This window comes from Erpetoichthys calabaricus, chromosome 3 (genome assembly GCF_900747795.2).
Source record: "Erpetoichthys calabaricus chromosome 3, fErpCal1.3, whole genome shotgun sequence".
Taxonomy (NCBI): domain Eukaryota; kingdom Metazoa; phylum Chordata; class Cladistia; order Polypteriformes; family Polypteridae; genus Erpetoichthys; species Erpetoichthys calabaricus.
In genome coordinates this window covers 131,976,148-132,001,343 of record NC_041396.2, presented here as the reverse complement: position 1 = coordinate 132,001,343, position 25,196 = coordinate 131,976,148, and the positions used below count along the sequence as shown (strand labels likewise).

The following is a 25,196-nucleotide window of genomic DNA, read 5'->3' as shown; positions in this document are numbered from 1 at the left end:
CATTTACTTGGATTATTATAAGATGGCAATATAAATGTTAAATTGTTAAATAGCACCTAAGATGATCTCCTCCATAATAAAAGCAAAAAAAAAAAATCATTTGAACATACAAATAAATCCTGTTTTTTTAGGAAAACCTTACTTCAGAAGCTTAATTGTTTTAGTTTCTGAGTGATATAATCCTGGACAAGGGAGACTCATAAAAGAATTGTATTTTATGCATTTGATGACATTAAAAAAAACTAAAATTAGACAGATGTTAGTCTCTTGTGAAATAATACATCTGCCCTTTCTGTAAATCCACTATTCATGGTTTAGGACTTGAAGCATATTCTGGCAGCTTTAGATGCATCAGAAACTAGACAAAATGGGTCACAACTGAAATTACTGTAAATAGCCCACTCAGATTAAGAACAACCTTACAGTTTCTAATTAACCCAACATTCCTGTCTTTTGCATGGTGCAGGAAAGCTTAGGCAAACTCCACATAGACAAGAACTGGGTGAGGAATTTGAACAGAGGAATGGTGGATCCATGCTGCAACAGAGCTAACTAGTGCACACAGTGCTATGCAGAATCAGCCATGCTTCTCTATTTATTAGCTGTTTTTTTGTGCAGGCTAGAACCTGAAATATAGTACATGTAACTCCAATCTCACCAGTTCACAGTAATTGTGGCACACTGTTTGTTTTTGTATCCGAGTCTTGATAGATGAAATTGAAATTGTTGTTTAATATATACACAAACACACACATATACGCCGATCAGTCACAACATTGAAACCTCTGACAGGTTACTGAATAACAATAGATAGTCTTGGTAAAAAGAATACCTGTCAGGGGTGAGATATATTAGGCAGCAAGTAAACAATCAGCTCTTGAAGGTGATGCATTGGACGCAAAATGGGTAAGTGTAAGGATCTGAGTGACTTTGAGCAGTTGTGATGGCTAGGCAATTTGGGTCAGATCATCTCCAAAACAGCAGGTGTCTTGTGGGGGAGTTTATAGTATACAATGGTTAGTACCTACCAAAGATGGTCCAAGGAAGGACAAATGGTGTACTAGTGACAGGGTCATTGGCAGCCAAGGCTCACTGATGCTTGTGTGGAGTGAAAGCCTAGCCCACAGAACAGCTACTGCAGTATAAATTGCTGAAAAACTTAATGGTGGGAATGACAGAAAGGTGTCCGTACACACAGTGCATTACAGTTTGCCTGTGTATGGGATTATATAACCAGAACTCGGGTCAGAGTGTTCGTGCTGACCCCTGTCCACTGGAAAAAGTGCCTACAGTGGCTACATGAACATCACAACTGGACAATGGAATGACGGAAGAAGATGGCCTAGTCTGACGAATTGTGTTTTCTTTTAGATAATGTGGACAGCAGGGTGAGTGTGTGTCATTTACCTGAAGAAGAGATGGCAGCAGGATGCAAGCTAATGGAGGCAGAGTGATGCTTTGAGAAATGTTCCCCTTGGAAACCATGCATGTGGATGTCACTTTTACATGTACCACCTTCCTAAAGGTTGGTTACAGACTACGTACACCCCTTCATGGCCACTGTATTTTCTGATGAAAGTGGCATCTTTAAGCAGGATATACACCCTGCCACACTGAAAAAAAATTGTTCAGGAAAGATCTGAGGAACATGACAAAGTGCTGAAGAAGTTAACTTGACCACCAGTTTCTTCACATCTCAATCCAATTGGACATCTGTGAGATGTGCTGGAAAAACAAGTCTGATCCATGGAGACCCCAACTTGCAACTTACAGGACATAATGTATTTGCTGCTAACGTCATTGTGCCAGATACCACAGGACACCCTTAGAGGTCTTATGGAGTCCATGTATTGACAGGTCACAGCTGTTTAGATAGCATGAGGGGGACCTGCACAATAATAGGCAGGTGGTTTTAATGTTGTGGCTGACTGATGTATACACATACACAAACATACAGTACAAACACTGTACTGTATATGCCAGATTGCTGCATATAGAGTTATTATTGAAAGACTGATGTGTACAATAGCTAGATAGACATAATTATATTGCCATTTTCTTTGATGGAGACAAAGTAGAAAAATAAAACAAGACAGTCAAAAATGGTGGTTCTCTTTAACGAGTCATATGAAGTGAATGCTCATCTTGAGACACAGTTATATCAACCATGTGGGAAAGGGTATATGAGGGGGGCAAAGCATACTGTGATGAACAACTTTTAAAGGAAACTAGGATTTTACGTCATAAATTAATCTAATTCACATCTTAGTGAAGTGATCATAGACTAAATTTTGCCCAAGTACTATGGACAGCTAATGTTGTAAAAATTCTAACATCAATACCATGCAAAGATAAACACATACTATATTTCATAATTAATACAATGCAGTGGGTGGGATATTATACCAGTATTTAAACTTTAAAAGTGCTGTGGTCAGTGCTTGGTTTCAGCCACTTTACTGAAAGCTGGAGACACCCTGTTCATTTTTGAGGTGGAAAGTGGGCTATATCAGGGGTTGTCTTGCTATAGATGGCGGGTGAAAGCTGCAGTAAATATCATCACAGATGTCTTGGGGATATTTTGTTTACCGGTCTAGGAGGATTATAACAATTTTTCCACTGTTTCTCCTTTAACTTAACGTTTTACATCTGTGCTCAGAAGACCATGTTGAGTTGAGGATTTAAAAGATTTTATGGCAGTTAGGATTTCTCAATTGAAAAAGAAATACTTAAATTTGATTTCTAAAACCGGTTACAATTATGCTCAGAACATTTTGTTACACTTACAGCTGTATAGCTTATGTATTTTCCTTGGTTCTTATCATTGGCACACATACCTTGACCGCCACCTGCATTGGACTTGGCTCTCCTGGGATTCCAACCACCTGTCCCTCATAAACCTCTCCAAAGGCACCATGTCCAAGACCCCTGTGGGAGAGAAAAATACACATTTATATGAACCCATCTGCAGAAGAGGGAAATGCTTAATAATTATATAGGAAAGCAAAAAAAATGGAAATTTGATTATAGAGCTGCTTCTATCTTACTAACAGCTGCTGCAACAAAATAGAAATACAATAGCATGAGCAATTGAATGCCATTCTCTTAAAAAGGATGGTCGTAAATTTAAAGGCATATTGCACACAGAGAAAACCCTTCACCTAGTGGCATTCCTAAGATTCCTAATTTTAGGGTGAGCCTTTGAATACATAAACAGAGGCAACTAAATGGTAAAATATGGTCCTTTTTTTTTTGGAATTGATTCTTCATTGAGTGGGCAAATGATCCTTATGTGTGACCACTGATCCTGTAGGCACATCCCTCCTTTTTCCTCCCTGCAAGATATATTGCCGCTGTCTGTAATGTGAGGGCTTACAGATTTGATTTGAATTGGTTTGAAATAGTTTATTCTTTTAATATTTAGCTGGACAATGCAAAAGTTTAAAGAGGAATTCTAAAAATTCTAAAAAATAATCCTGGTTCCTCCAAGGTATGTAACAAATACTGTAGACTGTGAGGACCCACTGCTGCTAACTGTATCATCTTTCTTTGCCTCAACAGTGCTGAGAAACTTCTCAGTGAGGCCAACTGACTCCACCCCTTCCAGTCCCAGGATCTTAAAAACCCAGCTGCTCTGAAAGAGGTGTCACTCATTAACTGGACAGCGGAGATGGACCTCCTGCAAACCCAGAAAAAGCACCCAAAAAGAAGCCTTCATAGGCAGTGACCTTTTTGTTAGAATGCCAGAGGGTGACATTTATGTTTGTATCCATGCTATCCAGCACTGTTTATTTTACAGTTGCTCAAGTAAACAAGGAAAGCCAGGTTGGCCCACCAACGTTTATCTTTCTTTTGACCCATCATTACCTGACTATGTTGTTTTGGCCAGTTAAGTCAGAAGAAAATAAATAAAACCCTTGCTTGTGAGATTTATTTGCCTCTCTGTGGAAGGGATATTATATATATATTATATATATATATATATATATATATATATATATATAATATATATTATATATATATATTATATATATATAAATAAATACAGTGCCCTCCACTATTATTGGCACCTCTTATAAAAATTAGTAAGAAGGGGAAGAAAAAAAAATCAGTTTGCTGAAGAACTGTCATCTTGTACTGAAAAAATTAGAAACATCTGACTTTTGATTGAAACAAGTTCATTCGAAGAAAAACAAAGCCCTCATCAAAAAATAAATATATTTATTTAACAAAAACACACATGCCACAATTGTTGGCACCCCTGCATTTAATACTTCTTACAACTTCCCTTTGCCAATATAACAGCATAGAGTTTTCTCTTGTAACCTTTTATAAGGTTGGACAATACAGAGCATGGCACCTGAGAGCATTATTAATTAGTTGTATAGATCTCCTGGATCATTGTCTATACCATCTTCTCAACAAGGGTAGTTCAAGCTACAGTATATCACATAATCTGAACCCGTTTTTCCCTTCCTCCATTTCCTCTGTATTTTTCTTAAAGTATGTGCACATCGCATAGATCCATAGTCCATACCCTATTCTCATTATTCTTCACATTCCTAATAGCACTCTGGTTGCATTCGGTAGAGTTCAACATTTTGTGGTGTTTTTGAGTTCAATAACATGCGATTTTTTTAAGCATGGTACTTAAACATATTCCTTTAAAGGTAAAAAGGCAGTTTAGTGATGCTTTGGCAGAGAAAGTATTACTTCTGGATGTGATTTGAGGAGGACAATAGTGTGAGTGAGTCCACAGTTTGCTACATTTATAAGCAACAAAGAGAAAAAAAAGTCTTGATACTGGTGCTCCAAAAGCAATGAAAACTGAAGGAATGTAAAGAGCCCTCAATATTCACAGTGAAGATCTAGCAAGGAAATGAATCAGTGTCAACATAACAGGAACCCTCAACCTTTCCAATCCTACTCAACTCTTTGAGGGCTGGATATTTTCTCCAAAAAACAGTTTCTGAAAAGCAATGATTTCACACAGAAATCAACATAAAATGTCTGTTGCTGCATGCTGTGGCTGCCATTTTGCCAAGAATGTGCAGCAGGTTTGCTGCCAGGCTGTCTTCGCGTGGCTGGGGCAGCAGCGATTACGGTCGTAGTGCATTGCAATGTGGTTTCTAACCTCTTATCATTGTTTAAGTGGCAGTTCTACCTGGTGAACATTGTCAGTACCACGATTAGCTGGGGACCAATCAGCTGAAGCTGGAACCTCACAATCATTTTTGATCACTTGTATCAAAATCAGAGTCCGACAAGTCATACTCCAGTTCAAAGGTAATCTGCGGAGTGTTTTGCTTTGATCTCTCGCCAGATGTCAGTTCCATTTTTGCCGTTGTTTGCGCCTTGCTACTCACGCGAGCACAGGAAATCTAAGTCAAACCATTGAATCTGTCGTTCCTTCAGGCAACGAGAGTCCAACTAAAACATAACAGTTGGTTTTGTCACAGTTTACATACAGTTGATTACCAGCGTCAACTCCTCCTTTTGACAATAACATACATATAAGGTGCTGGTTTGATTTGTAAAGGAGACTTTTATTGAGTGTGTATTGGACTTTTTTTTTAATAAGTAAGACTTTAATCTTTTGCATCCCTGAACCACAGTGCATATCTTTTGGGTTTAGTACTGGATTTGACTCTGCCATCCCAAAACATTAATATTGACAAGGTAGGCAATTAACATGGTGGCTAATTATATTGGATAGGTTTACTGCATATATGAGAGGGTAGCCAGGAATATTGGAATTTAAAAAGTGGGCAAATGGTGGGATCTAAAGGCTGAAATTACCGACTACATATGGTGAATTTTCAAGTCAATTTAGTTATGATGATAATTTTCTAAATAACCACAACAGATATAGTATTGTATTGACTCATGGACCACAGCAAAAACCAATTACACTACAAAGAGAATGTAGTGTTTAGTGTATTTCTTCAAACAGAAAGTTGAAAAAGTGTACTTATAATAATACAAATACAGTTTTAAGGAAATGACGAGGAGTGGAAGAAATCTGTTATGCAATTTTATTAAAAAAAAAAAAAAACCTGCAAAGTGTGCATCGTAACCATTAATACATCTTTTACTGTCAATATTCAAAATAAAGTTAAAAGAAGTCTGAATTCAATAGGAAATATTACATTTATTTTAATGACTTTCACAGTTTATTTGATCTAAAATTCATATATTTCACTTTCCTGAGAGTTATAATCACTCAAAACTACCAAGCTATTACACAACTTCATTAAGGATCTATTATTTTGCCACCCATGGTAAATGTAAAACCCTGCAGTGTGAGATTACGCTTTTTCCTGGAAGGTACAAGTCATATAAGCAGGGGTGATTTTTTCCAAACTCATAACATTATGAGATATACAAGCAATGTGAACATTGAAAATATGCTAGTTTCAGATAATGCCTTAATGTCATGCACTCTTAATACAGCTCAAAATAAAAATCAAATTAAAGAGATTTAGTATGTTTGTTCTTTAAGATTAAAAATCTCATTGAACAGATAAAGAATGAATAAGAGGAATTTATGGAGCAAAATTTAACTCCAGAGGTAACTTCTCTGTACAGCTAGGAAAAATGAAATGTTATATCTGATGTTACACTATTTTATGTGCGTCTTATGGGAAAAAGATTAATTTAGAATGAAGATATGCCTGGAGTCATTTCACTATCAATTGGTTATTTTTTGGTTTTATAGAAAATAAAAATTAAAGGTTCATCTATCTAATATAAAAAAAGAAATTGTTTTTATTTACAAACACTGTCACTTGGAGTTCTTCATCCATTCTTTAAATTATCATTACAAGACAGGTAGATTAAAGGTAGGATTTGGGGATGCTCGAATATTAAAGAATTAAGTAAGTTGTCATTTGTACCGAATGCAGTGAAATTCTTAATTGCTAAAGGCACTTTATTAGTTTACGAACAATTAATAATTAAAAAAAAAAAACGCTTTTGACTAGGGTACGTATTTAAGGAATGTTTAAGGATACAACTTATAAGCTATATTAAGATGTTTTAGATTTGGTCTCCTATTCACTGTCATGATCTGTATGCTGTATAAATTCTCCAGAAATCTGAATTTTATTTAGTTATGACATTTTAGTACCCTCTGCGGTGGGTTGGCACCCTGCCCAGGATTGGTTCCCTGCCTTGTGCCCTGTGTTGGCTGGGATTGGCTCCAGAAGAGATTTTTGGCTTCATTTGGCAATGTTTCTGTTAAGGATGAATAATTCACTTACAAAAGGATCACTTTTGTTTACTTTCTGTAGTCAGTCAGAAATATCCATAAATATGGTAACATATTCAAGAGTAAATGTCTCCCCATTTTCTTTTTTTGTCTATTTAAGACTACAATTTCCCCTTTTGATACTTGTTCATTGCCACTGATGTCTTTCTTTCCAAATGCATTACATCAGGCCTACATTATTTTACTTATACATAATAAATCCTACATCATTTTAAGACATCTTATTTTGGACAATCAAACTAAAAAGAGTTTTGAATCATTCCTGACTGGAAGGTGATTTGGGAGAAAGGTTTTCTTCATCAAAAATCTTGCATCTTTCACAACAGCGTATACATTTCAAATTGACACATACAGTACTTTTCTTCCCAATCCAAGTTGGAAAGTGTCTGATGGAAAAGATTACAGATTCAGGGAGACTATGGATAAGTAGTCCCATATTAACATGTGATTGGTAAAAGCACATAATGGATCTCCTTCTGGAAGTATAGTACTCTATGATTATCAGTAGCGGGGCCTCAAATTTTGACTGTCTACAGAGTTGTAGTTCTCTCTGACAGATCTGAAATCTGCAAGTCAATCAAGAAATCTTTTTTCTAGTGAGCAGGTAGGATACTAATAAGACCACAATGTACAGCTAGGTGGCACTCCATCTCCTGAACTGCTAATCCAGTTAGCATCTCAAGGAGTCAACTCCAGTTCTAGAGACAAAAGATCCAAGCCAGGGACAGTATTGTTTTAGAGAAGACCACATCCCACATATAATTTACCATAACCACTATCACAGAATCATGGAATTCTGCTGCTCACAAAATTTTCCAGGAATCAGTAAAGTCTCATTCTTCTCATCCTCTCTGCATGAGTCATATCTCATTCACTAACTGTATAAAGGGGATGTAAGTAATTGTTGATTTTACTTTTCTTCTTTTTATATCAGTGTTTACAAATGTATTATTATTACTCTTGTACTTAACATTGTATACTAATATGAATGTGTGAAAGTAATAAAAAGTTCCAAAGCATACCTTGTGACTTCATGGTTTACAATTTGACATGGAATCAAGGGCTTAATCTTTGGAGCCTGACTTTGCATCATCATGCACTTAACTTTTCTCCACAATTCCTTGCATGTTATCTCCTCAGCCAATATTGCAAAATCTATATTTTCAAAATATTTATTTATGACTGTAGATTAGATAAACTTTATTAATCCTAAGGGGAAATTCACAAGACACTAAAATAGGCATAAGAGCAAAAATCAAGTGCTTTATTAAAGAATCAAACCCAAAGTTGATGTATACTTTCATCTGTAAATGTTTTCTGACTAGCTAGTAATTAAGAATTTTTTAAATAAATGATCAGTATCAGCTTTGTTTATTATATTACTATAGAACCATTTCTTTACAAATGTAACTCTGTGAATTTAATTTTTACACAGAATGGATGTAGAATCTAATAAAAGAAAAATACAAAAGTTACAATTGGTGTACTGGAGCACTTTTTTCTTGTATGAGGCAAGAAGCACTGAGACATACTCCTCCAATAAACCCCTTTGTCTCACACAACAAGGTGTGAAAATAAGAGAGGAGAGTGACGCATGCTTCCCTTAGCCTCACTCTGGCTCACGCTTAGTATGGCGAAGGACATGTGCTCCTTCAGACTCTCACTCTGTCACACTAACCACTATAAGGTGATGCTCTAGTGCAGTGTTTCTCAACCTTGGTCCTGGGGACCCCCTGTGGCTGCAGGTTTTTGTTCCAACCAGATTCCTAATCAGTGATAACACCTGATAACACTGATCTCATTTAATTACCTGGTATTATTTTTCTTTTATCCTACATTCAGAAAAGCACAGCAGCATGATTTTTACATTTAGAAGACATTTAGAAATATTTCTGCTTTTACTATAGATTTAAATGCTTAATTCTCTTTTGTTGATTTCATCATATTTTGCCCTTTCTCTGTGCAGTTTTTCCCTTGTTTTATCTTATTAATAAGAATGAAAAATGAGGAGAGCAGACACGCTAGCAAACAACATTGAATAAGCAAAGGCTGCAACTACTTTAGCATCAGATCCACTAATTAGTAAATAATGGATTAATTAAACAGTTAGAACACCTAGAAAAGTAGAATGAAAATCAAGATGAAAATATTGTTAAAAAGAAAAAAATTACATTATTCCCATTGTGGCATGCTGCTGGGGGTGGTACCCAGCCAGGATGCCCAGGAAGACCGGAGGAGGGCTTGTGCCTCCTCCAGACCACAAGGCGGCGACCACCCTGGTTCCTTTGGGGGCCACAGGTACAGAGCTATGAAGCTCAACCCTGTAGGGGCCCGTGGTCTCCGCCAGGGGGCGCCCCAATGCCTGGAGAGCCCTGGATCTCAGTACTTCCGCCACACCAGGAAGTGCTGGGGGGAAGAAGAGCAGGGACACCCGGAGTGCTTCCGGGGATGCAGCCGACACATCCGCCACACTGGGGCGTGTCGGTGGGAGATTGCCGGAGCACATATGGAGCACATCCGAGTGCTTATAAAAGGGGCCGCCTCCCTTCATTCAAGGCTGATTCGGGTGAGGAGAAAGACGAGGTCTGGAGGGAAGAGAAGGAGGAGGCCTGAAGAGTGAGGCATAGTGTGGTTTGGCCTGGACTTTCGGGGAGTCTGTGGGTTGTGTGGCATTTAAACTGTAAATAATAGGATTGTAAATAAACGTGTGGTGGTGACTTTAACATGTCTGTCTGTCTGTGTCTTGTTCCACACCATATAACTTCTTGGTACATTTTAATATATATACAGTATATATATTTTTTTCTTTTTAACCAAACTTAGTTTTCTAATTTCTATATTGTTCCCAAAACACAGAACTTGGGAAATAACAGTTCACTTAATTAGCCCAGGTGTCCAATTAAAAACAGAAGCTGGTTGGAACAAAAACCTGCAGCCACAGTGGGTCCCCAGGACCGAGGTTGAGAAACACTGCTTTAGTGAAACAGAGCTCTTTTTGAGCTTTGACAGTATTGGACTTATATAGGGTGATGTTTCTGCCTCTACTTTAGCCTTGTGTTTGAAAAGCCTGAGCCTACCACAAAATAAGACTGTTGACTTTTTGTATGAAAAGTATTGATGTACACTTACTGTACATTTGAAGTAATTGGTGCGTATACATGTGGTGCATATGATGTTGTAAAAGCAAAACCATGACCCTTATATGTTATGAGCAAAATATTTCAATGTATGCAATGCCTAGTAACATATCCCTCATTTAAGCAAAGCTTCAGCTGTATCACTATGTTACATTAGAATAATTAGGAAAAGTTAGCCAAGAACTGGTCTTTCAGCCAAACAAAACTCGCCAATCATAATCACTTAATTCATCCAAACATTGAGTTGAAATTTTAAAGTTTCTAAAGTCTCATACTTGGTAATTTATTTAATTATCTGTGGTTGTCTGGGTGAAAAAAAACTTTCTAACACTTGTGTGAACTTTACCTTTAACAAGTGTCCAACTGTGTCTCCACATTCTTGAACTAATTTTAAAGTTACAGCCTGATTCACTGTACTAATTCATAATTTTTTTTAAATGTTTTTTTAAACTGAAAAGGCTCTATTATGTAAAATGTAGTTATGTATTTTACTACATTCTTCTTTATCATGGCACTGAAGAGTGATGACATGTTTCATGATGGTTAAACATGCAAGTAAAAATTTTACAATACTCTTAAATGTAACAGTAACTACTTCTACTAAAGCTCAGTTGTTCTTGGTTTCTAAAAACAATACTCACGAAAAAGAAAGCAAACACAATGACACTTTAATTCAGATAAATGCACAACATGGATGTTCATAATGTTTTGCAATCCCTAGTAACAGACTTCATTAACAAATATACAGGTATATCATCAAACAATACGCATGATCAACTGGTGAAATGAAATGTTCTTTTATGCAACACTTAAAACTGGAAAATTATTACCTGAGAAATATTAAGTTGATGCATAAAGCAAACTTAAAAAGCAAAAGCAAGTTAAAAGTAAACATAATAGATAACATTCAAGTCAAGTTCAAATTTTCATAATTAAAACGGATTTGCTACTTCAACTTTTAATTTTTGACTAACTAGATATGAAGCTCTCGTTTTTATCCCTTTAAAATTACATAGCAAGGCTCAGTTGATTTAAAAAGAAAAAAATATGCTGGTCTAAGCTGGATGTCTAAATTTCTTACATGCTGTCTCATATTAACAGCTTGGGTGTCCTTTGTGTCCCCCCCCTACACAACAAAACCAGTGGTAGCTGAAGCATTATTTCCTCTCCCAAGAATCTTTAATCATGTTGACTGACAATAATATATTTACTGTCTCCCAGTTGCTTCTACTTGTCTATACTGGTTAATGGATAACCCATGTCTACAGCCAGCTCTTAACTAGTGTTACACATGGACACCCTTTAAGCCACCATGCATTTCTGAAATGACCCAGCATCCTCTATGGGTATGATTGAAAAAGAGTAGAGACATTACAGAAATACTAGCTGTAAAATATTAAAACAAATCAGAAGCTGCCAGCTAAATTACTTTATCCATTGAATTATTTTTAAATTTCAGCCAACAGTTGTGGGCACTTTGTAACCATTGGGATTTGAACTGTCAACTGTTGCTTCACTCAGATCAACATAACTAATAAGCAAGGTAAGACAATATTCCTCAGGTAGCCATGTTAATGTTTATAATGAATGTTAAAAGCTACAAGTACATTAAATCTGCACTTAATGTATCTTAAAAGAATTTAAATACAAAGCACATCATGTTCTAGTCTTACAATATAATGCTCAGTTCTCTCCCAGGCCATCCACTGAGACAGATGAAAGAAGGCCAAGGCCCCAAGCTTTTTCTTTGTACGGGAGGGAAGTAGCACATCTGTTTAAGTGTCCAGGCAGGTGTGCAATTCTTTAAGGCTTTTTTGTGGTTAATGGCCAAGCAGAAAGTATTTCAGCTCTGTACTCTGTGTACATACAAACCCTGGAAGAATAATCAGAAGAATGAAACAGAAGCCCCACGTATGCAAGTTATAACAGTGTGCTTTAAATTAACACAATGTTTAATACAACTTTTCTACCAATATGGAATTCACATATACCTCTGTTACCTCTCTTCTCCTCAAGCATAATCATTAGCTCAGTATAAAATTTGGAGTAAAAAGAAAAATAATTTTGCCAATGAAAATATCATTTTAATGGAATTGCATGTAAAAGTGAATGATAGAGCTTAGTACTCTTTAACTGTATTGTTTCAGTACAATACAACAAGAGGGAGTGATCCTCTCAAATCAGAATGTCAATAAAGCGGCCACTTGTAACTAAATTCCATGTTTATTATACAAATAACCACAAATGAAGAATAAATACAGAGAGACAGAGAAACAAAAGTATGAGGTAAATCAATGGAATGTAGCAAACCTTTCTGGGCTTGCTAGAGTCTTGATCACTGTCTGCACTAAAGGGTGCATAGTTCACTTACCCACCTTGAAATCATTCTTTTCACCTTCCTTCTTTGTCACTCACTATTTCTGTCCCTTTAGTTAAGCCCCTTCTTACTCCTTTCTGAAATCTAAAAACCCACTTTGGGGTCACAATATTCTTGCACAGACCATGTGATTACTGCACATGAGTCTTCCAGTGTCCTTAAAAGGAGAGGGTCTACTGTCCCATTACAGTTTGAGGCTGTCCTGACACCTGCAGGGACTTAATGCCAATTATTTACTTTTAAAAGTGGGTGAAGGTCCTGATTCTTTTGATCTCGGGCCATTTTATGCCCTTTATCATTTAGGTGCTGTTCCGACCTCCCACTAGCTTTTAAAAATGTCTTAATTACTTCAAATGGAGGGTCAGACATCTCTGCTACCTGACCAGTTACCTAATCTAAAATAATTTAGGAGAATATTACACAATTATTTCCAGTTCACACTTGACTTGACTTGCCTTGACTTTTTCACATTGCAAGAGTACAAGTAGAGGCAGTCCTGCTACACTGGCATAGTGATTGTGCATCGAAACTGCTGGTGCATGTTTTCTCTCTCTTTGGGGCTTACTGGGCCATGCCCCTGTCATATTCCAGTTCAGAATGAATCTTCCCAACTAGAATAGCCACTAGCGGAGAATGTAGGTTACAGCAAGGAAAAGACACTATCAAAAGACTGCCTATTCCAACCTATTTTATGCTCTAAACTGTTGTCTAATAAACTGTTACTTATGCAGTTACTGAGCCAAAAATAAGACTTTATAGATATCAACAGATTAGGTGAAAGAAATTTAATTCTTTCAATTTATGTCAAATTACCCAAACTACTTCAAAATAGCCCTGTTGCTCACTATTGTACACTCATATTTACTATATTTGGCCAACCATACTCTTGTCACTCCCCGACTTTTGTCCACTCTAAATCTGTACTGAATCTTATCAATATTATGCTGGCTGACTGGCTCATTCATTTTCCCTTTATAAAAAGTACAAAGTTCAAATATATGAACTTACCTGCAACTGGAAAGGTAGGACTAAGCAAGATCTTAGTCAACCAGATCCAAAAGCGTAACCATCGAGTTCAGAGTCAAACCAGGCTCAATTAAAGGAAATCAATAATACATCCTGCTGCATTACTGTTTGTGTTCCAACAAAAATACTATATTTTAATTCCGACCAACAACTCAGAATATTATTTGTATTTGAACATTGCATGTACAATTCTTGTTATTTATGGTTAAGTAAATCAAGAAGACTTTTCTACTTCAAACCATCTGCCTCGTGCTCTTCAACTCAATTCCTTAAACTTGCAATATTTATTTTTTAAATTTCTACTTTCCATGTTAACATAGTCCATTGTTATTTGAAACTGTCTCAAAATTACATTTTCCCATAAAAATAAGCCTGGGGCATAGCATTAAAAAAATTCTCAGGTATAGTGAGGTGAACTGAATAAAATAAATTATACAAAATCCAAATATATAATACCTCAATTTACACTCTGCATTAAACATAATGATTAAAAAATATGCTACAGTACATCACCTTTAGGTTTGGCTGTACACTTAAAAAGAAAGTTGAAAACACCATTAAATCCACTGATCGAATGGCAGCCATGTCACCTGCAGATTCTGCTGCCTTCATGCTGAAATATGCCATGAGAAACTTTAACCTAGCACAACCCTGTAACTAATCGAGTTGTCATTATTTGTCTTCTGAACCTGCAGTGAGAAAGCTCTGAGTGACTTGCTAATGAATTAACTTTTTTCACCCCGTTGACTTTATTGCAATGTGATGTCATCTCCAAACTTCTCACCTGACAAATGAGATATTCCTTCGAGGAACTTCCTTTAGGTCACTGACAGAGGTCGTCTTGCCAGCAAAACAATAGTTAGGGTTGTAGTCAGTCATAATGGTAGATGTCCTCAGTTTGCTTAGTTTGCAGTCAGGACTCTGCAGCTCAAGCTGAATGGATTGCAATTCGGGTTGCTTGCGACGGTATGCTAAAAAAAACAAAAAAAACAATAATAATAAATTATTATTATTAAAAAATATAAATAAATAAATCTGACATAATCAGACACAAAAGTACTCTGAAAAATGGAGTGAACTTTGTATCTGTAGATTTGTATCAAGTATACTTTCTAAAAAATAAGCTTTGAGATTTTCATGAATTGAAAAGCATTTAAGTAAAATAAAGTGATTACTGGCCTGGTTAAATGTGTTGACTATAAATGTAAATGTTAGCTACAGTCTTTATTCATTGATATAAATAGCTTTTGTTATAAATGCATATTTAAGAAGCAATCCAACATAATATACAGTAGTGTATTACACTGTTAAATAGGTAAAGTACTTTAAAAAGGAGGGTATACTAACCAATCATAATTCCAGAGACAGCCAATAGGAGGAGTGCAATGAGAGCTGACATTGCCACAGAGAGTACCAGTGGTAGTGGAAGGTGGGGCATCGGTACTGCATTCAAAAATAAAAGAATCGCCTTAAACCTATTGTTGACAAGACATAATGCAGTGGGGCAAAATATATAGAAAATAAAATCAAAAAGGCAGCTACAGACTAAAAGATAACAGCTTGAGTAACAAACTATAAGAATACCATTAAACAAAAAGATTGCCCTCATTTTGAGGAAAACATGATAAGGATTTCAATAAGATAAAAATAAAAAAACAGAAGAAAGAAGACATATCTGATAATTTAAGTTTCTAGGGTATCAATAGCTTAAAAGTCAGATAAAACACAAGCCTCCAACACCTGGAGGCACTCCATACACACATCATTTCCTCCCATTACTTTGACACTCAGGTTGCACTTGCCACAACCATGACATTATCATGACATAATCTACGCTTGAAAAGTATTCTGAATGGGATCAGTTTTGATGCTTATTATGGAACAGGAAGCAATGCTAAGACCTAATTTCTTAGTCTAAAGCACCCTCTTTACCAGAAATTGTGCAAGTAAGTTTCACTTTATTCATTACCCTGTCAGAATACGGCACTATTAGAACAAACACCCATTCAACCCAACAATCTTGTTGTCCTATTCACCTAAGTTATCCAAAATAACATCAAGTGCAGATTTGAAGGTCTCTAAAATCCTACTCTCATCCACATCACTTTATAATTTACTCCATGTGTCTATTGTTTTCCGTGTGAAGAAAAACTTCCTAGCATTTGTACGAAATCTGTCCTTGACAAGTTTCAAACCATGTCCCATTGTTCTTGCTGCTGAATTTATTTTAAAGTAACAGCTGAGATCTACTATTTATACTATACTCTACTATTATGTATTCCATAATTTTAAACATTTCAATCATGTCCCCTCTTAATCTTTGATTGTTTAAACTGAAAAGGTTCAACTCCTCTAATCTCTTCTCATAGCTCATACCTCAGTCTAACCACTCTTCTCTAGACTTTTTCTACCCCTCTAAGTCTTTTTCATAATCTGAAGACCAAAACTGACCACAATACTCCTGCTGAGGCCTTACTATTGCACTATATAACTTAAATATAACCTCCCTTGACTTGTACCCCTCACATCGTGATACACAGTCTAAACTCACATTATCTTTCTTTGATTACTTCTGTTCAGGGTTTGGATGTAGATAGTGACGACTCCACTATGGCTCCTAGGTCCAAATTGTGTACTCCGAAGTTTCAGACTGCCCTCTGTATATTAAAATCTAACATTTTTACTTAATGTAATACTTTACATTTACTTATATTAAATTTCATCTGCCCAAATCTGCATGCTATCCAAATCTCTCTGTAATAAGTTAGCTGATTCTACATTATCTGCTCTTACACCTGGTTTGGTATCACTTGCAAACTTAACCAGTTTATTAAATATATTCTTGTCCAGATCTTGTATGTATATTAAAAACAGCAGCAGGCCCATCACTGATCCCTGAGAGACACCACTTTAAAAACTGTCTAATTTGGAAAACATTCCCCTCAACATAACCCTTTGCTTCCTGTGTTTGAGCCAATTTTGTACCCACCTACGCTTACCTACACATTGTGCCCTGAATACCCACTTCTTTTATTTGATTACTAACCTTTCATGTAGTATCTTATCAAAAGCCTTCTGAAAATCAAGATAAATCATATCATATGCCCCTCTCTTACTGTATGTTGTTGTTGCTTCCCGAATGAATCCCAGCATATTAATAAAACATGACCTTCCTCATCTGAGCCCTTGTTAACTATTTGGTAATACACGCATTCTAGGAATGTGCTGCTGGATCTTTTCCTTACTAATTGCTTCTGTTTCTTTACCTTTGATGCACATTAAACTTCCTGGCCTATGGTTGCTTAGATCAGCCTGAGCTCCCATTTTATACAATAGGATAATATTTGCTTGCCTCTTGTCTTTAGCAATTTCCCCAGTGTGCAGAGATCTTTGAAAAATATGAACAAAAGTATTAAATATGTACTCACAGACTTTCTTAGGCACTCAAGGATAAAAGTTATCTGGTCCCAGTAACCTCTTAGATTTTTAGCCTATTTAATCCAAGCAGTACTTCTCCCTTTATAATTTACAAGCTGATAACTATCTATGCCACAGGAGCTGCTTCTACAGACAGCGTATCAAGCAGTGTGCATGACCCTACAGGTGTTTTGCCATCAGAAGTGGCAATCGAATGACGGAAAGGGGAAAATCAAAAACAAAAAACACGTTGAAGTAACCTCTCTTAATGCAAATTTGAATTAGTAAACTAATCCATAATTGAAGACTCTATTTTAAGATAGATCAGTTTGAAAATTCGCTCAGGGCTTTGTAAAAACTGTTTACAGTATGCTGTATTCAATGAATCACAACAAAAATTGAACTTTCTTGACAAATAAGAGTGCCAAATTTCAACAAAGTCAACCATTAGAAGCTGAGTTGTGTAATGAAGACAGAGAAACAGACAGGACAACCACAGTAGCATTTGCAAATGCACCTAAAAACATGACGTCTGTTAAATTGCATAAAAACCATAAAATATTTTCAAAGAGAGTTATCAAATCCAGTTATATTATGCTGCATAATTAAAGTGCGTCTTACATCTCTCTACAACCAGATTAATGGCAATAAACTATGGGTACATAATACATCAGCTTTATCATGAAAATTAGTCCATGTCATATAAAAGCAATACAGACTTTACTTTTACATGACTGATATGCATAAAGATGTAATATAATTTAAAAGAATGCCTGTAATCCAAATGGTGGAATATGCTCCATACAGTTGCTAACTCCAGCAGGTCTGGACAGACTGGAGCAACTCTTCAGCAAGTAAGCTGTTTTCAGAGTGCTAAACAAATCCAGAAGCAAAAAGGCAAGTTTAAATTGATATTTAAGAAAATGTAATGCATTGATGTGAAGATGTCATCTTCTTCTTCTAGTACTAGTCCTTTTGAGAAACCATGTAGCTTTAGGGATTCTACATTATTGGTAATTGATATGGAGTTCAAAGAAGCTAAGCAGACCAACAGAAACACTCTGTATGTAAACTGACCAAATATCTACAAGTAAAGGGGTATCTTTACTTAGAGCATTGAAGTTTTTGGCTACAAGAGAAACAGAACAACTGGTTTTTATGTCAAACTGTGAGCAAAAAGAAGATAGGCTAGTAAGATTTTAGCTCAACAAATACTTAAAAAGGAAGCATCTGTAGAAGTTAACAATACAGTTGGAACTAAACTTATTGAACATGAATAAATAAATAATACATATTTTACACCTAGGGGTCCTAAGGCTAAACTTAGAAAATTTGGTATAAGTAGCGCTCTGAGAATTGTGAACATTTCATCAACATCACATGAGAAAGTAGGGTGAAATGACACCTTTTATTGGCTAACTAAATAGATTACAAATGCAAGCTTTTGAGGCAGCTAAGGCCTTTAGCTGCCTCGAAAGCTTGCATTCGTAATCTATTTAGTTAGCCAATAAAAGGTGTCATTTCACCCTACTTTCTCCCCTTAGCTGCCTCAAAAGCTTGCATTTGTAATCTATTTAGTTAGCCAATAAAAGGTGTCATTTCACCCTACTTTCTCCTGTATCAATCTATAGCTAACACGATACAACACTCTACTACTATCAACATCACATGGCAGTGATTTCCTATTTTTGTTTTCACCACAAACTAACACACATTTGTTCCAAAACACACACATTGAAAAAAGTAATTTTAAACATATGCAGCAATATTGTAAAAATACCCACTGACCAAAGGGTGACAAATATTTTGATTATTGAAACTTGTTCACTAATGCTTTAAGTGTGTAAAGGTGACAAAATATTTTAGAAATTTTTTTTTTTTTTTTTTTTTTCAGCAGTAGCCTTCTAATGAAGAATATGAGCTATTCATACCTGAACGCACGTCTTCCCACCTCCAGGACAAAACCTTACGACTGTTCAGTGAGCAAAGTAGAAGAACCACAAAAATACATTCATTTTTTGTTTTGAAACACAATTAACTTTATAACTAGAAGTTGCACGCTCACACACACCTCAAAAGAATCTTTTTTTTCTTTTCAGTAAACACCATCAGATCTTATGTGCAGAAACTCCTCAACATTCTAGTTTCCTTGGTGTCTATGGCTGTAGACAATATTAAGCCACATATTCACAAGTGATACAAGCTGACCGCCTAACAGTAATGCAAACTGTCAGTGAAAATGAAAGAACAATTCAAGCGTTCTCACACTCATGAACTTTAATAATATTATTATTCCAGTTAAAGTCAGGGGGTCAATTGTATCAGCATACTAAATTGGCATTGATATTCTCAACATATGAGAGAGGTACTTCCTTTGGAAATGTCACACTCACTAACCTGCAGTCTAGAAAAAGGTATGTGTTAAGCAGACATACATGCAGATTTAATTGGGGTCACTTTTCCAATTAAAGCAAGTGAGTCGTGCTGTTTTGAGAAAGTGAATTGTAATAGCCAGCATTGTCAAACTAAAGATAGGTGGGTTCTGGACATATGATCGACAGCAGGCTCTTCACAAGTGTGCAGAGCTCTATATTCCAGGAACCCCTGGAACTTTCTCGTTATAACTTTCAAGTCTGGGAAGGCTTGAGAAGGCAGGTGGAGTCTCCCATGGCCTTGCAAATGATAACAGAGTAACTAGGAAAAGGGACACGACACGAGACGCTGGACGAATGATCGGGAACCCTGTGAGAGTGGAATAACCAGCCTAGTGATGTGAATATTATTTTTACACTGCATTTGCGAGTCTGATTCTGCTATAAGATGGCAGTAAATTATTTGTTGTAAAATAAACACACCTGTTATTAGGCTTAACTTCCACTTGGTTTGTGTCTTGATCTTTCCATCTTGGTGTTCATTACATTATGTTAGCAAACTTGCAACTTAGTAAGACTCATGTGCTAAGTGCACACACACGCACTGATGAAACGTATATCTCTGTTCCAATAAAGTGATTGTGACATGTGCTTTAGTAAAAACGTACACTTACCAGCTTGCAAAAATTGTCCCCACAAGAAAATAAGGGCTAGTCTAACATATATAGAAACAGAAATAAGTGGACCAGAGCCATTTGCAGTCTCAAAAACAATAAAAAAAAAAGATTCCTAGCCAAAACTATATTGAGGATAAATAACCAAAATCATCTTCCGGAACATAATTTGTTAAAGTTCATCCAAAAATTTGGATGCAGAATGTTACGTGCAACTACAGTATCTTAAATAAGAGGGGACTAATTATGTGTGATGTGCCTTCATAGTTACAGTATGTGACTAGCAATAAGCCTAAAAACTATAAACAACATGTCCATGACCATGAGAAAACATCTGAAAATAGTGGCAAAAATGGTAAAATGACAGTACAAAATAAACCAAGCAAAAACTATTAATACCTATTCAGGCATTAAAAAATACCTGAAGCTTTGACACTGCATAAATTGCTATGGTTCCCTTAAAACACCTAGGTGGCGCCCAAACAAAGGTTCAAACCCTGCCCCCCTAGAACCCCCACCACATCTATTGCTGAATAAACTAATAAAACTTTTTCAATCACAACTAATCATTTAATCAACAGCTAATTTAGAATTGACTTTAAAATACTGCTTATGGTTTATAAAGCCTTAAGTAATCTCACTCCATCCTATATCTCAGAATGCCTTTCACCTTCACTCCAAATCGTAACCTTAGATCTTCAAATGAGTGTCTGCTTAGAATTCCAAGAAGAAGTGTGAGGTGGCATTCTGCTGTTATGCACCTAAAATCTGGAATAGCTTGCCAATAGGAATTTGCCAGGCTAATACAGTGGAGCAGTTTAAAACACTGCTGAAAACACATTACTTTAACATGGCTTTATCATAGCTTCATTTTAGCTGAATCCTGATACTCAGTATATGCATTTAATTATCATTATCATTCATGGTGGCTCTGAAATCCATACTAATCCCTACTTTCTCTGCTGTTCTTTTTCCAGTTTTCTGTAGTGGTGATCTGCACCACTACCACCTGATCAAAGCACCGTGATGTCCCTACATTGATGGATTAAAGGCCAGATGTCCACATGACCGTCACCATCAAATTCTTCCATGTGAACCTTGAAAACAATGAGGACTGACTGAGGTAATTTATGTTAGGCAGAATGCCTAGAGGGGGCTGGGTGGTCTCATGGCCTTGGAACCCCTGAAGATTTTTTTTTTTCTGTCCTCCCTGGCATTGGACCTTACTTTTATTCTATGTTAAGTAATATTGCCTCATTTTATTTTTTAATATACTAGGGGGCTTCGCTCGCCAACCCCCGTGTTTGGTTTTCCGGATGCACACTTTTAAGATTTTTTTTTCTTTGAATTGTTGCCATTTCATTAGTTTCACTTTTATTTCAGAACTTCTGTAAAAACAATATTTGTAATCTTGCGAGTCCCAATATGCTGAATCTTTTTAATGAGATCAGGACAGGTTTCTCTGTTTGGAATTTCAGCACAGACAAAACGATCTACATCATCAACAGTTAATTTTTTTTTTACAAAGTAAAAAAGTAAGTAGAATTCTGCATTGGACTCCTGTCTGTAAAGTCGTGCTATTTTCCTCTCACAGTTCCAAAAGTACATGGGGTTACCAAGGTGATACCCCAGCTTTTGTCTAGGTTTTTGTACAAGGGCTAGACAGAACGTTTTTGACTCCTGGGGTAAATTTAGCTTTTTAAATAAGCAGACAGATAAATATATATACATTAACAAAGTAACCAATAAATGCATGTGCAGTAAACTCCGTTTTTGAAATTCTCAAGATTCTTTATTTGTCACATGCATAGTTACAGTATACAGGACAACACACAGTGAAATGCATCCTGATCCGCTTATCAAAAACTGTGCAAAGTTAGAAGAATATCAGATTAACAAAAATTCATAGATTGAAAGGTAACAGTATAGTAGAACATAATAAATAAGTAAAATTATGTGAATAAAGTAGAATTAAGTGTTAAGGTGCAATAGTGTAGTAATTATTGTGCAAAACCAATGTTAGACTGGTGCAAAGTTAAATGAGGCAGTTTGTTTGTTTGCGCTAATGCAATCTTTACTTTCTTTTTTTATATTTTCTAATTTTCCTACTTTCATATCCTTTAACTTTTTCCACGTGTATAGCGCCAATGTTTGTAAATGTTTTTATGAAGTTCTACTTTGTCTTTTAATTCTGAGCCGGATTGGATGTGCTTTTTTTTCAATTCCACTTGTTCTGGGCTGATAATTACTTTCCTTATTTTCTGAATTTGCACCTCGATTATTCTTTTTTGCTCTTTTTTCTCTCCAACGCTCTTTTCTCCGTGCTGCTTTCTTCTTCGCTTATATGTTGACATTTAATTTACAACGTACTGTCCTTATACGCTTTATATGCGCTGAGAGCCCTGGATCTGTGTGTGCTCAAATCCTTCACAAGACTGAATGTTTTGCTGCCTATTGTCCTATTTGATAAATTGTAAGTAGGGCGTGTCTTTGGTCTCGCGGGTGTTTAAAATGTCTTCCGAGAAGATCACGTATCGTAGACTTGCTTTTCCATTCCAGGATTTTCTTTTATATATAGAGAGATTTTGTCTTTCTCTTTCTTCATCCTGTAAAGCACTTTGAGCTACATCATTTGTATGAAAATGTGCTACGTAAATAAATAATGTTGTTGTTGTAATCTTTTTGTGTAAATTAACTCATCCTCCACTAAGTTCAGCCATCATTTACTTATTTCTGAGTTGCTGAGGCACACAGTGCAACGTGTTCTACTTTACAATGTGGTAAGGAAAATTACTTCACTTGAGATTAGAATTGGTTTCTTGTTGATGGCAGAATGAACACACAACCATGACTTCTAAGTTTCTTAAATATCACAAATAATTAGTTTGCTATTTTTGAGTACAATTAGAGATACGTAGACTAAAAGAATGTGAAACCCTGAAGTCCCAGAGATCCTCTTGGACTGAACCTACCCACTTATCAGTCATAAAAAGGTTTTACTGCAGGCCTCTGCTCTTTGCATACTATCTAATGTTAGTGGTATGAACAGATGGTATACTGAAATGTATTTGGTTGTTATGTTGTCTTGATGATCCTGCACAGCAGATGGCTTTACCTTATTTTACCTTTACCATCACCCTGAGCATATAAACAGAAAGATGTTTAATTTATTAGTGCAAGCAACCCTTAATTGGATTAAGTGGATGTACTCTTTAGATAGACATACAGTAAGTGTTATGGGGAATAGAGCTTACTCTGACGGTAACGGGCACCACCGTGGATGGGGGTGGCAGTCCTTCAAAAGGGCACACATGCCCATACTCACTAATGCGAGGCCCATTTAGAGCCCTCAACTAACTATACTCCTTGTAATGTGAAAGAAAACATGAAGCACACAGGGAAAACACTAAGCAGATGCACAGGCCAATCAGAGTTATAAGACTTTGCAGTTGTGAGGCAAAAGCCTTGACCACTCTCTGCCTGTGTGTTGCCTATGTTTAGTAAGCAATAATTTTCAATTTTTCCATTTGTAACTTTAACTAAGACTGCATAATGCCGTTAATTACCACTGGGGTTGCAGCCAGTTCCACTAAAGTTGGAAACAAGGCTGGGAAAAATTATGGGTGGAGTATTAATTGCAGGGCATAATAAATGCACTCCACATGCACCCATTTCCCCCTTGATGAAATAAGTATATGTTTCTATCAGTCTATTGGCCTGTCTATCTCTACATAAATATGCCACCCATTTAACAATTTTCAGTTTTTCTAATTTGTTTTCAGATTGTAGTGCTCTCACCATTTACTGTGTCACACACGTGCGCATGGGAGGCAGCTAAAGGGCTCGATGGAAGACAGTTCTGAGGCATGCCGGGATGTGGCAGAGTGCACTGATTCTTTTTTTCCCTTGCCTGTAGACCATTCCCAGGAGATCTCACCTGGCTGTCATGACGTCACTTCCGGGACCGAGCCAATGTAAGATGACCTTACCAGCTCCGGCCCCTGTGATGTCACCTCCGGGCTTGAACCAATGGCAGATGATCCTGAGCCAGACCCATATGACCTCACTTCCTGTATTCCCCTTTAAAAGTCTAACCGTTTCCTCTATGTGTCAGTCTTGTTGTGGACTCTGTTGTAAGCACATCAGTGCTCTATATTTTGCATTTTCGACTTTGCAGCCAGGATACCTCATTACACGGGTGGCTGCCCCAAACCTTTATCTGTGTGATGTCTCGTTATTGCGACAACTGCTTCTTTTGGATGTGATAGCCATTTTTAAGTCCACTTCTCAAGAATCAAAAACTGATTCCCTATGGTCACCATTAGGGCCACAGATAGTACCATCAACATTGGCAATAAATAAGTAAAAATGACTCCCTGCCATAAACAGCAAATCCACCATATAACCTATATCTAGGTATAGGCGGGTCTCAGGGTATGGTGGTCTTGATTAAAGGCAATTCTGCAGATACGAACGAGCACATGAAACTCAAAAATATCTATTTTCAACTAAATTACAATGAATTTTCCACTAGCAACTTGTGTTTTTTACCTACAGATGAAGCAAACTAGCTTCCCCATGGATGAAAACATAGCAGCTACTATTGATACTGAGGCATAGTACAGTGAAGTTCATAGTTTGTCATCTTGTGTGCCATCACAAGGACTTTAGCTGCTGGGAGGGAAAAGAGACACCCTGAGCAGTTCTTCAGCAGGGACAGCATATTTCTCACAATTGTCAGTTTACATATCCATGATTAAAACAATATTTTGTGTCATGTAAAGTATGATGTTATTCCTTTACTGTCATTAATAAGCTTGAAACATCTTTCTGTAAAATAAAGCATTTTACCAGTGCCCCTTTTTTGGTACAAATTCCAATTTAAACACAAAATTGAATTATAAACGGTTACAACCATTTGGG

General features: G+C 36.5%; 1 protein-coding gene across 1 annotated transcript in view; it reads right to left on the bottom strand.

The window, feature by feature from the left end:
* LOC114648378 (ALK tyrosine kinase receptor) overlaps positions 1 to 25,196 on the bottom strand; it is a 1,111,743-nt gene that overhangs the window by 45,182 nt on the left and 1,041,365 nt on the right. Inside the window, 3 exon segments of the mRNA XM_051925325.1 lie at positions 2,838 to 2,928; positions 14,595 to 14,781; positions 15,158 to 15,253. Coding sequence (XP_051781285.1) covers positions 2,838 to 2,928; positions 14,595 to 14,781; positions 15,158 to 15,253 — 374 coding nt within the window.